Consider the following 12,192-nt stretch of genomic DNA (forward strand, 5'->3'; position numbering starts at 1 on the left):
TAAATGTTATTTTAACAGCTCTAAAAACAAAGCTTCCCAGAGAAAAGAAGATAGGCTGTTAAAACAGGATAGTCTCTGTCTGTACTGACTTTTTTTTTTAATCCTCACCTGAGGATATGGTCCTTGAATTTTAGAGAGAAGGGAAGAGGGAGAGGGAAACAAAGGGAGACAGTGAGAGAAAGAAAAACATCAATGTGAGAGAAACAGATTGATTATCTCTCACATGCACCCTGACCAGGGCTGGGAATTGAACCCACAACCCAGGTACATATCCCGACCAGGAATAGAGCCTGATACCCTCCGATGTATGGAGCAACACTCCAATCAACTTAGATATACCAACCAGGGCTGTATTGATTTTTTTTTTGAAATTGACATTCTTTTTATTTATTTTTAAAATATATCTTTATTGATTTCAGAGAGGAAAGAAGAGGGAGAAAGAGACAGAATCACTGATTGGTTGCCTTCTGCACACCCTACACGGCACTGAGCCCACTGGGCATGTGCTCTGATCAGGAATCCAACCATCATCTCTTGGTTCATAGGTCAATGCTCAACCACTGAGCCATGCCAACCAGGTTGTATTGATTTTTAAAAATAAATACTTGTCTGTTTTAGAACATTCATGTGAGAACTTATGTAGTTTTATGAGAGAACACGATAATAATTTAAGTCCAAATATAAATAAAGTTATGAGCCACATTTCCTTGTTATAAAATTAATCATGGGAATTTAACATTATTTAAGAATTCTTTGTTAATACCAATGATTTTCCATGGTTGAATCAAAACATAATGAAGCTGCCAAGAACATGTACTTACCTTTACTTTTTACCTGAGGAAAAATTAAATGGAAGAAGTCATAAAGTACTGGCTAGACACTCAGAAAACTTTTCCTCTTTCTGTGGAATACACAGGAATAGGAAAAACTTCTAAGATAACTATTTAACCAAAGTTTAGTGGCAACTCTGAAAAATCAAGCCACTGATGTAGTTATATAATAGAATTACTCCAAAAAAAACTGAGGATTTATTCACTAAAAGAAGACATGCCATTCTATTTCCACTTAAATAACTGAGAAGAAAAAAGTACAAGATTTACAAATTACAGCATTAACTACTCTACCACTTGAAAATTTTGAATACAAATCGGTTATTGTAACTCTCAGATAAATATGTGACTGTGTGACCATCCAAAACTATCTGTGGATATAGATGTATTAAGTTGATTAAAACAAACAAAATCAAAACATCAAAAACTTGAGATCTGCATGTGGTAATTTAAGAAAAACAATGCCTGTTACTTTCTTATACAGTTCAAAGAATAAAAGCAAAAGCATAAAAGCTATTTTTTTTAAAAAGCCACTGAGGAAAGATAGGAAGAAAAATTGTAGTGTGGAATTATAAGGCAACCAGGTGAATATGCTATGATTATTTAAAAATATACCAACACCTCATAAGGTACCTTAAAATCTGAACTGGAAACAAACTATTTGCTATTCATAAAGATTTGCCTAAAACCTGTAAAAATATACAAAAGTTACTAGAGGGTTCATTGGAATATCAATCACCTAGGTAAGTACATAAAAATTTTAGCTTACCTAATGTATTGGAGCTAAATATATTAAAAGCAACTCTATGTATATTTAAAAATTTATAAACTTCTGCAAAATAATTTGAAATTGTTTTGAAATTTAACATTATTTACAACTTACACATTTTTTTTTTGTTGTGATGGTGATGGCGTTTTTGATGGTCTTCCTCGTCCTTTCTGTGGTATGGATTGTGTGGATTCAATTGCACTAGTCTCAGGAGATTCTGCTCTGCTTTGGGGAAGACCCAAATGTGGATAGCATCAAATTATGATTTATAATATAGTAACTAAAAATATGCAGTTTAGAGTTACACATACTTACTTCTGTTGTGCTCTCTTTGAAGTTCGGTGCTGTTTGCTTTTTGACTTTTGTTCTGTGTTTCCACTTTGTCTTTCCTCTTCTTCCTCTTCTTCTACTAATGAAGGTCCAGATTTTTTTTTACTTCCTTTTTTAGAAGTTTTCATTGTTGGCTCTTCTTTTGTTGTACCTCCCCCAACAAGAGGTTTTGGTGGTCGGCCTCTTTTACCTTTTTTTGGTGGACTATTCTGTTCATCCTCATTTTCTAACAAATCATCTTTGAGTCTCTTTTCCTCAGGCCATTGCGGCTCATCTGACTCTGAAGTTGTATGGCCTCTCTTCCGTCCACGCTGACTGCCTTTAGGTTTCTGTTCTTGTACCAATTTAGTCAGGTCATCCATACCTAATTTCTCTTCTGAATCAGTGGCTGGTGTTTTTTTCCGGCTTCTAGGTTTGTCCAATTCAGACTAGGAATAAAAATCACAAGTTCAAATATAAAATTGTTAGTAAGCATATTTTGAATGAAACAAACAAAAAAATCTATTACACACTTTTGTCATAAAAATGTACCTAAATAAAGTATAGAGTTCTTGAATATATCAGAACCATAACTTAACTTGCTTTTATTAATTTTATAATTTAAAACACTATCTGGGATAAGAGGGTACTCGTTTATTTTTACTTAAGCTAGAAAGCCTCAAATGGAAACTTCTCAAGACCACTATTTTATTACATTATAAATTTTAATGAAGGGCACATAAAAAGAACATTCTAATTCAATGCTAGAATACTAGAGGACTATATTAAAATATAATGGATCAGTTTTGATATTCAATTTGAGTAATTCTAATTTTACCACACAGTATATAGTAAGACATAAAATATCTATGTTCTATATCATGCTTTACATATCATAAAAGGACTATTTTTGTTTTATAAACAAAAATGGCAAAATATAAAAGTTAAACATTTATTGAGTTTTAAACACATTTCTGAATCAAAGATACTGTTTTATCCCAGAAACAAAAATAATTTTTAAAATCAGTCACTTTCAAATCTCTCTATTTAAAAGCCTAAGTGACCAAATGACTGGTCACTGTGACGTGCACTGACCACCAGGGGGCAGACTCTCAATGCAGGAGCTGCCCCTGGTGGGTCAGTGCACTCCCACAGCCAACCTCCTGTGGCTGGCCAACTTCCCATGGTCCCCTTCCTTTCCCCTCTGATGGCCGACCCTAATTGGCCTTGATTGGCCCCAATCACCGGCCAGGCTAAGGGACCCTACCCATGCATGAATTTGTGCACTGGGCCTCTAGTTTAAAATAAAATCCTAGTTTACATTTGGAGAATTTATGCATTTACCAGCAGATAGAGACTGAGAAAATTCTCTAATGAAACGAATAACAGTATGTATGAACATGTATAATGCTCTCCATATACACACATACAATATAAAACACACAAATATGTTTATATATTTAATTAACTTCCAAAGTTTGTACCAATTTACATTCTTAAAAATCATTGAAAACAAAAATGATCTGACTACTTATAATTTTTAAATATTTAATTATTGTAGTTGTGCATTCCCTATTTGTGAACTGTCTAATTATGTCATTGGTATTATGCCCTTTTCCATTTGTTTCCTGGAGTTTTAGTGTTTTAATCTATATTCTTTTACATTTCTGCATATTTTAAAACTTTAACTATTTGTTATGGATTAAACTGTCTCTCTACCAGTTTGGCTCAGTGGATAGAGCGTCGGCCTGAGGACTGAAGGGTCCTGGGTTTGATTCCAGTCAGGAGCATGTACCTTGGTTTCAGGTACATCCCCAGTAGTGGGTGTACAGGAGGCAGCTAATCAGTATTTCTCTCTCATTGATATTCCTAACTCTTTATCCTTCTCCCTTTCTCTCTGTAAAAAAATCAATAAAAATTAAAAAAAAAAAAATTGTGTCTCTAGAAATTTCACTAGTTGAAGCCAGAATCTCTAAAGTGATGTATTTGGAGAGAGGGCCTTTAAGAAGTACTTTAGTTGAGATGAGGTCTTGTGGGGTGAGGCCCATATGATGGGATTAGTGACTTTATGAGATTACAGGAGGGAGCTCTTTCTCTCTCGGTATGTCTTCATCATGTAAAGACACAAGAAGAAGGTGGCCATCTGCTAACCAGGAAGAAAGCTGTCATCAGGAACAGAATTGGTTAGAACTTTGATCTTAACTTTTCCAATCTTTAAAAATGTGAGAAAATTAATTTCTATTGTTTTATGTTACCCAGTTTATAGTATTTTGTTATAGCAGCCCAGTCAGACATTATTTTATTATTATTTTTTTAATATATATATATATTTTTTTTTTACAGAGAGGAAGGGAGAGAGATAGAGAGCAAGAAACGTCAATGAGAGAGAAACATCGACCAGCTGCCTCTTGCATACCCCCTACCGGGGATGTGCCTGCAACCAACGTACAGGCCTTTGACCAGAATCGAACCTGGGACCTTTCAGTCCGCAGACCGACGCTCTACCGCTGAGCCAAACTGGTTTCGGCCAGACATTATTTTTACCTTGTTTTAGAATAGGATATGAGATGAGGTTCTAAATTGCTTTTTCCTACTTCCATTCCCAAAGAGATATTTAATTCTTTCAAAGTTACTGATTTGTAATGCCTCCTTTATTCTTTTTAAAAAAATACATTTTTATTGATTTTAGAGAGAAAGGAAGAGTGAGAGAGAGCTAGAAACATCAATGATGAGAGAGAATCATTGTCTGCCTCCTGCATACCTCCCTCTGGGGATCGAGCCCGCAACCCTGGCATGTGCCCTTGACTGGAATCGAACCTGGGACCCTTCAGTATGCAGGCTGATGCTATATCCACCAAGCCAAACTGGCTAGGGCTTCCTTTATTCTTTATTGTGTTTTAAAAAGTAATGTTTTGGGACTATTAAAATAGCACAATATTTTAATAATTATAACTATGTATCTGGTTGGGTTGATCTTATGATTTACTCCTCTTTTTGAATACATTTATTCTTTCACATGGACTTAAAATCACACTGGAATTGTAGTTACATATAAAACATATATTTTTATTGATTTCAGAGAGGAAGGGACAGGGAGAAATAGACAGAAACATCAATGATGAGAGTCATTGGTCAGCTGCCTACTGCAAGCCCCCTACTAGGGATCAAGCTCCCAGCGCAGGCATGTGGCCTGACCAGGAATCAAATTATGACCTCCTGGTTCATAGGTTGATGCTCAACCATTGAGTCCCACAGGCTGGGCCAATTATATAAAAATTTATCATCTTTTTTTTTTTTTTTTTTTAAAGGTAGTTTTCTTATTTTTAGAGAGACCAAAAGGGAGATGGAGAAACATTGATGCGAGAAGATAACATTGATTAACTTTTTCCTGCATACCCCCCACCAGGGATTGGGCCAGCAACCTGGGCATGTATGTGCCTTGGCCAGGAATTAAACTGGCAACCCTTTGGTGCACAGGTGAATGCCCAACCAATGGAGCCATATTGGCTGGAGCAAAACTGTCATCTTTTAAATACATTTTTCCTATGAAGGAACATAGCATGCCTTCTCTCTGTTAAGTCATTTATGTTTCTCAGTTTTGATATTTTCTCCACAAAGGTTCTATTTCTTTTTAAGAACACGTTTAGATCTATCTCTCTGTCATCTCTCTATCTAATTTTGTTGTTGTAGTGGTTATTGTGGTGAAGTCAATCCGCTTTCCCCCAAGTGTATACCTAAAGAAAAGTAAAATCAACAGTGAAGTTAGTTATGTACATACATATATACAGATACGTGGCAACCATGCTAACCCCTTAGTTTTTCAATTACTTCTCTAGTTTTTCTAAGATAACAAAAATAAAAATAAATTTATCTTCTTATTCATGTCATACCTTTGACTTTTATTTCATTGTCTTCTTGAAATGAACATACTAGTACAATTTTAAATAATAGTGGCAACAGCAGGTGCTTGTTTTGTTCCTGACTTTTCATAAGAATGTTTCAAGTATTCTGCCATTAAGAATAATAACTTCAACTATATCATTCACTACTAATTTAAATAGACAAAATTTTTAGCTTGTTAAGGATTTATCCTTTTGGTATTAGTTTATTAAAAGTTCATCTGTGAAAATTTATGTCTTCTTTGGCATGATCTATGATTCCCTTTTTAGTGTTTTTCTTATTCTGTTTATTAATATGATATAACATATTAAGGTTTTTTTTGCATTATAGTATCCTTACATTCCAAGGAAAAAAAAGACCTACAAATGATTGGTTTTAATTTGTTAGCATATATTTACTTTTAATTTTATTTTTTTCCATCACCATCTATCCCCTCTATGCCCTCATTCTCCTCTAACCCCACAATCACCACACTATTGTCTATGTCCCATGAGTTCTCTTTTTTTCTTTTATATAATTAAAAATTAACTGTTGTCACTCAGAGATGGGAAGATAAAATATGCATTAAAACTACATTTACGGGCCCAGAGCAGCTGGATCGGGTGCGGCCAGGCCCGGAGCAGCAGCAGCCAGACTGGGTGCGGCAAGGCCCGGAGCGGCAGGGCCCAGAGCAGCCGGGTCGGGAGCGGCCAGGCCCGGAGCAGCAGCAGCCAGACCGGGTGCGGCAAGGCCCGGAGCAGCAGCAGCCAGACTGGGTGCGGCAAGGCCCGGAGCGGCAGGGCCCAGAGCAGCCGGGTCGGGAGCGGCCAGGCCCGGAGCAGCAGCAGCCAGGCCAGGAGCGGCAGTGGCCAGACCGGGAGCAGCTGGTTGTGGAACGGACCAGAGCAACAGAGGCCAGGCCCAGAACAGCTCGCTCCTTGCCTGCCCCCGCCCGAAGGCTGCCTCTCAGACATGGCTGGAAACTTTTGGGGGAACTTGAGGGTCTGCTGAATCAAGTGATGAAGGCTTAGATCTGGATGTGTTGAGTTAGTACAGCGCTGGGGTGTTGATCTGTGAGTGCCTTGTGTGGGGCCTGGATGAGGTTGGTTGATCTATTTGGAAATGTCTTTTGTGTGAAGTGTATCCTTGGGCAAGTGGAGGTATTATTGATTTGAGAAAATGCTAAGTAACTGATTTACTATCTGAAAAATTTAAAGTTCTGAAAGTTTAAGGTCTCTTGCCAAAAAGAGGTTTTAAAGCTAACACCTTAATTTTAATGGAGAAAGGGGAAGACAAGCCCTTCCCACCCAGAACAGGTAATCCAATTCCAACCAGCAGCTATCTTTAAACAATGTGTCCATTTACACTTAAATGGCTACACCTTTTGATAGCCTAAGGGCAAGTTTACATGTAAACAAGTTTGCTTCTCAATTCCCAGGGCAGAAAAAAAACAAGGTTTAAAATTATTAGGTTTTAAAATTTATTCTTAGAAGTGTAAAAGTTTATTAATTAAAACAACAACAACAACAACAACAACAACAAAGGAGATTGAAAAACCTGATGAACAATAATAGCTGTTCATTTTAGTAGAGTCAGCGATATGGGAGGGGAGTGGACTGACTGTTCTTGGGGAAAGGGGGAGTGGTGGAGAGGGGAAGAGACTGAACATAAACTGTGCACCTATGGATGAGGACAATGGGGGGTGGGGAGGGGGCAGAGAGTGGGGTGGGAACCTGGTGGAGGGGGTAAGAAATGAGGAACCTTTGTAATAATATGAACAATAAAGATTGATTAAAAAAAAAAAGATTCCAAATATAAGTGAAATCATAAAAACAAACAAACAAACAAACAAACAAACAAAAAAACACAACTAAATTTAAAGTGTCATCTCCAATTTTAAATGCTATAATTCATTTCGATGTCCAAAGATCTGAAAGGATGACTTAATTCCTTTACACTCTGAAAAAGGTTGGTAGTAAAAATGAAACCAATGCCTGCTTTCTTGAGAATACCATAAAATTAATCTAGTTTGCTAAGGCACTATATTCTCTAATTTCTTTTTTCATTTTGCACTATATTGTTTTAAGAGCAAAGGGAGTATAAAACTAAGGCAAGGAGCAGAAAAATGTTACTTGCAAAACTATAATTTTGAATATAAATATATAGAGAATTCCTTTTCAATTTATTATCAATATAAAGCTAGGAATAGCAAGGGAGACAGTACTCTTTCACTATGATTTATTGATATTAAAATTAAACTTCTATCTCATAATTCTCACCTCTCTGAGGATATTTTAGTTGAAACTAGATTAATAAGTTTCTAAAACTTTTGAAAATGAATGCAATGTTGCACAAAAGACAGCCAAAGGTCTTCATTATAACTATACAAATAAATTCCAAAAGGACAGAAATTCAAAACTGTTCAATGAAAAATAGAGACTGTATTTCGCATTGCTCCCTAAGGTAAAATTAGATATGGAATTTACAGAATAAAAAAATTTTAAGAATTAATCAAAATCATTTCTCAAATGTGAGGGGATGAGGAGGAGTAGCATGTGGATAAGGACGGCCTACCTGATGTTTCCAATAAATGAGAGATATTATAAGCTTTCTTCTACTAAGGCATTTCCGAGCACATGATGACCACCTCTTATAAATGATAATGAAGGAATTTTTGCACTAAATGAGAAGTAGCATTAGAAGATAAATACCTTTTCCAATTCAAGAGTTTTCTTCTATAAATCCAGGTAACAGCATTCCTTTCTGACTAAGCAATCAACTTTAATTCTGGTTGGCTGAAATTTTTAAACAGCCAATAAAAATCAGAATTTACATATAGATAATAATGATTTAATAAGAATTTTAGAATTCTAACTTTTCAAGCGGAAAGAGAAACAATTTGGCAAAGTAAATTACTAGAGAAACTTGAAAAGAATTGAGAATAAAAGTTCTTGGCTATGTAATGTTGAGACAGTAAAAGACAATTAGGGCAGTACTGCAAGGATGGGCAAAAGTAGGTTTACAGTTATGAGTACACAAAAGAGTGTATTCCTGTATTATTATTTATTTATATATTATTTTGTCTTCTTTTATAAACCTATTTTTGCCCACCTCTATATTTCAAAAAAAGCAAAAGTAATTATTTTACCAATAACCTTCCACTCTATTAACTGAGTAGATTGAAACACATTAACTTTTATGGTAATCATTAATAAAAATATTAATCTTTATAACAACAATTCATTTGGGCTAACTGATTTATTCTGATACACCTTACCAGCTAAGTATCCACGTTACAGATAAAGAAAAGGATTCAGAGAGTTTGTTATTTTAAAAAGTTTAGAGCTAACCTAGAAAATAAAAATGTGCCCAATTATTAAGGCCATCAGTTTGTGTTGAAATATATAACTACTACCTTCTGTATCTGCACCAAAACCACCAACTTTGTCTTCAAATGACATTTATAAATTGTATCTATCATATCAACTATCATTACTATTAAGATTTTAAAACTAGCCGGGACTGGTTTGGCTCAATGGATAGAGCGTCGGCTTGGGGACTGAGAGGTCCCGAGTTCCATTCCGGTCAAGGGCATGTACCTTGGTTGCAGGCATATCCCTGGTGGGGGGTGTGCAAGAGGCAGCTGATCGATGACTCTCTCTCACCGATGTTTCTAGCTCTCTATCTCTCTCCCTTCCTCTCTGTACAAAATCAATAAAAACATATTAAAAAAAAAAGATTTTAAAACTAAACAAGGACTATATGAGAACTGTAGCAATTCCTACCTTTATTAGAAGCTTATCTATAATAATAATAATAGCATAATATGCTAATTAGACCGGAGAGCCAGATGACCTTCTGGACAAAGCCAGTGGCAAGGGCTGAGTCCCTTGCACGAATTTTGTGCATTGGGCCTCTAGTTTAGTAATTAAAGGTTCAAGAAATCAATTAAAATGAGGGAGTCTTTAAATTCCCTCATTCTATTTCTTTTCTCTAAGGCTAATTCTAAACTTATGTTTTTAAAAAGCAAACAAAGAACCCAGCAGTCTTAAGTATAAAACTGGACTAGCATGTTCAAGTCCAAAGACCTAAAGAAAAAGATTACTTAGTAGAATGACAAAAGGCACAAGAAATTCAATATACTTAAGTTACATGGTAGAGGATCATCATAAACTCAAATTTATAATTAAAATCTTTAAAAAAAATCATGCCACCCTGACCAGTGTTGCTCAGTGGTAGAGCCTCAGCTTGTGCACCAAAGGGTCTCAGATTCCATCCTGGCACATACCTGAGGTTGTAGGTTCAATCCCCATCCTGGTCAGGGTGAGTGTGAGAGCCTCACATAGATGACTTTCTCTTTCTCTCTCTCATAAATGTCTCTCTCTCTCCTCACCCTACTGCTTTTTTCTCTCCTCTTTCATTCTCTCTAAAAATCAATGGAAAAAATATCCTCGGGTAAGGATTAATGAACAAACAAAAGAAAATCATGTCAAATTTGAGAGTAATGTTAAGTGGTTTCAGTGTAAAAATTATTTCAGTAAAATGAAAATAATAATAATTATAAATCAGACCAAATAGCTCACCCTTACAAGATCAGAGTCGTCTCTCTTGTCACTTTTTTTCGCCGACAAAGGTGAAGACATTGTGTAATCCTCATTTTCACTGTGGTCCATTTCAGAACTATCAAGCCTTTTAATACAATTTATAATTGTTATTACAATCAAATAACCTTAAAAGCTTTTTCTGTTCTCTAATGCAGCTTTATAAAATAAAGGTTCATTCCATTCAAAAAGTATTGGTTTTATTCTATCATACTTAGCACTAAATCAATAAGCAAAGATGCAAGTTTAATAAAAAAGGAAAATAAAAACATCACAAATTTATTTTTTTCCTAATTTCTTTTAAAACCTAAATTCTATTTGGAATAGGAACATAAAATAAATTGAGATATTTATTAGCAAGTTGGATTGGCCTATATTACAATCTGCCCTGTCCCCTGCCTCTCCCCTTTCCCTAATTCTTTTTCTTCTTACATTATCACCTTGTAATACACTAAAAGCTACTAGGTTTATTATCTACCTGACTACCTTTTCCTGCTAGAATGTAAATGTGGATCTTTTGTCAATTTTACTTACCAACACATACTAATTAATGCATGTGGATCAGTGCTTGGCACAGAGTAGGCACCCGATAAATACTTGTTAAATAAATTAAGAGCACATTTTTTTCATGCATTGGTATAAAGGCTCAGTCTTCTATGCTGGGTGATTTCACCCTTATCTGGATGAAAAAAACCCACTGAAACATTATGAAATCCTGGATTTCAATATCTAGCTAAGATGCTACACTGAGTTCTAGACTCACATATCCAGCTGCCCACTCACTTGAATTTATAATAGGAATCTGAACCTCACCACAGCCAAAATAGCTATTTGGACACCCGCTGCTCCCCACTTCGCCAAAACTCACACACACACACACACACACACACAGCCTATTTCTCCTCAAGGATTCTACAGCTCAGTAAATGGTTTCTCTTTTTCCCAACTCCTCAAAATAAACAAACACACAGGCACAGCCTGTTCCTTCTCAAGGGCTCTGCAGCTCAGTAAAGGGCATCATTATCTCCAGAGGTGATACAAAAATCCAGGATACATCCTTAAATCCCTCTTCTTTCTAACTGTTCACAACTAATCCATAAAGCAAGACCACTTTGATCTTACATCAAAATAAATCCTAAATTTCACTATTTACCATATTTTCCCCTTCCCTAGAAGATTATTAGCTGACTCCACACTGGTTTTTCTATCTCAATCCTAGCTTCTCTATTTTTAATCACAGCACTATTTTAAAGAGCAAACGAGATCACTACACTCCATAACAGTATTTCCCAATTGTACTTAAAAATCAAAACCAAATTTCTTACATTCACAAAGTCCAAACATTATCTGGCTACCTCTCAACTTCATCTCTGACCATTATTATCATTCCTACTCTCCAATCAAACTGTCTCAAACACACTTAGCTTATTCTCATAGAAAGAGTTCTAGCGAAGGGATGGGATTGGATGAAAAAAGGACAAAATAAGGATAATCAAAGAGTGAAAGAAAATTTAACCAAAGTATATTGAAAAAGTATAGCAGGAAACCAGGAGTCACTTGTTTTGAATAACAATGGGAGATGAGGACAGACTAACATATAAATTATCTTAAAAACAAATAAGGGGAGCCAATTAAGATTTCTGAACAATGGAATAACCTTAAACCAGCAGCATTTAAAAAAAGAGAATCTAGCAATGATATGATCTAGATAGCTAGAGGAGTAAGAAAGGGAAATAGCCAAGTATAATAATTAAAGAGAATGAATAAAATAACAGAAAAGAGAAGTATAAAACACTGTAGGGAA

At 35.5% G+C, this 12,192-nt stretch overlaps 1 protein-coding gene across 9 annotated transcripts in view; it reads right to left on the reverse strand.

Moving 5' to 3' along the window:
- Positions 1-12,192, reverse strand: part of PDS5B (PDS5 cohesin associated factor B) — a 213,873-nt gene that overhangs the window by 11,675 nt on the left and 190,006 nt on the right. For 3 of the 9 annotated variants that reach the window (XM_045588607.1, XM_036456228.2, XM_045588609.1), the window contains 3 exons: positions 10,371-10,476; positions 1,915-2,357; positions 1,714-1,824 (listed from right to left, as the gene is read on the reverse strand). In XM_045588607.1, coding sequence (XP_045444563.1) covers positions 1,714-1,824; positions 1,915-2,357; positions 10,371-10,476 — 660 coding nt within the window. Of the gene's footprint in view, positions 1-845; positions 902-1,713; positions 1,825-1,914; positions 2,358-10,370; positions 10,477-12,192 lie in introns of those variants that run through there. The other 6 variants (XM_036456224.2, XM_045588606.1, XM_045588608.1 and 3 more) reach the window with 5 other exon arrangements.

Source organism: Pipistrellus kuhlii, unplaced genomic scaffold (genome assembly GCF_014108245.1).
Source record: "Pipistrellus kuhlii isolate mPipKuh1 unplaced genomic scaffold, mPipKuh1.p scaffold_m20_p_3, whole genome shotgun sequence".
NCBI classification, from domain to species: Eukaryota; Metazoa; Chordata; class Mammalia; order Chiroptera; family Vespertilionidae; genus Pipistrellus; species Pipistrellus kuhlii.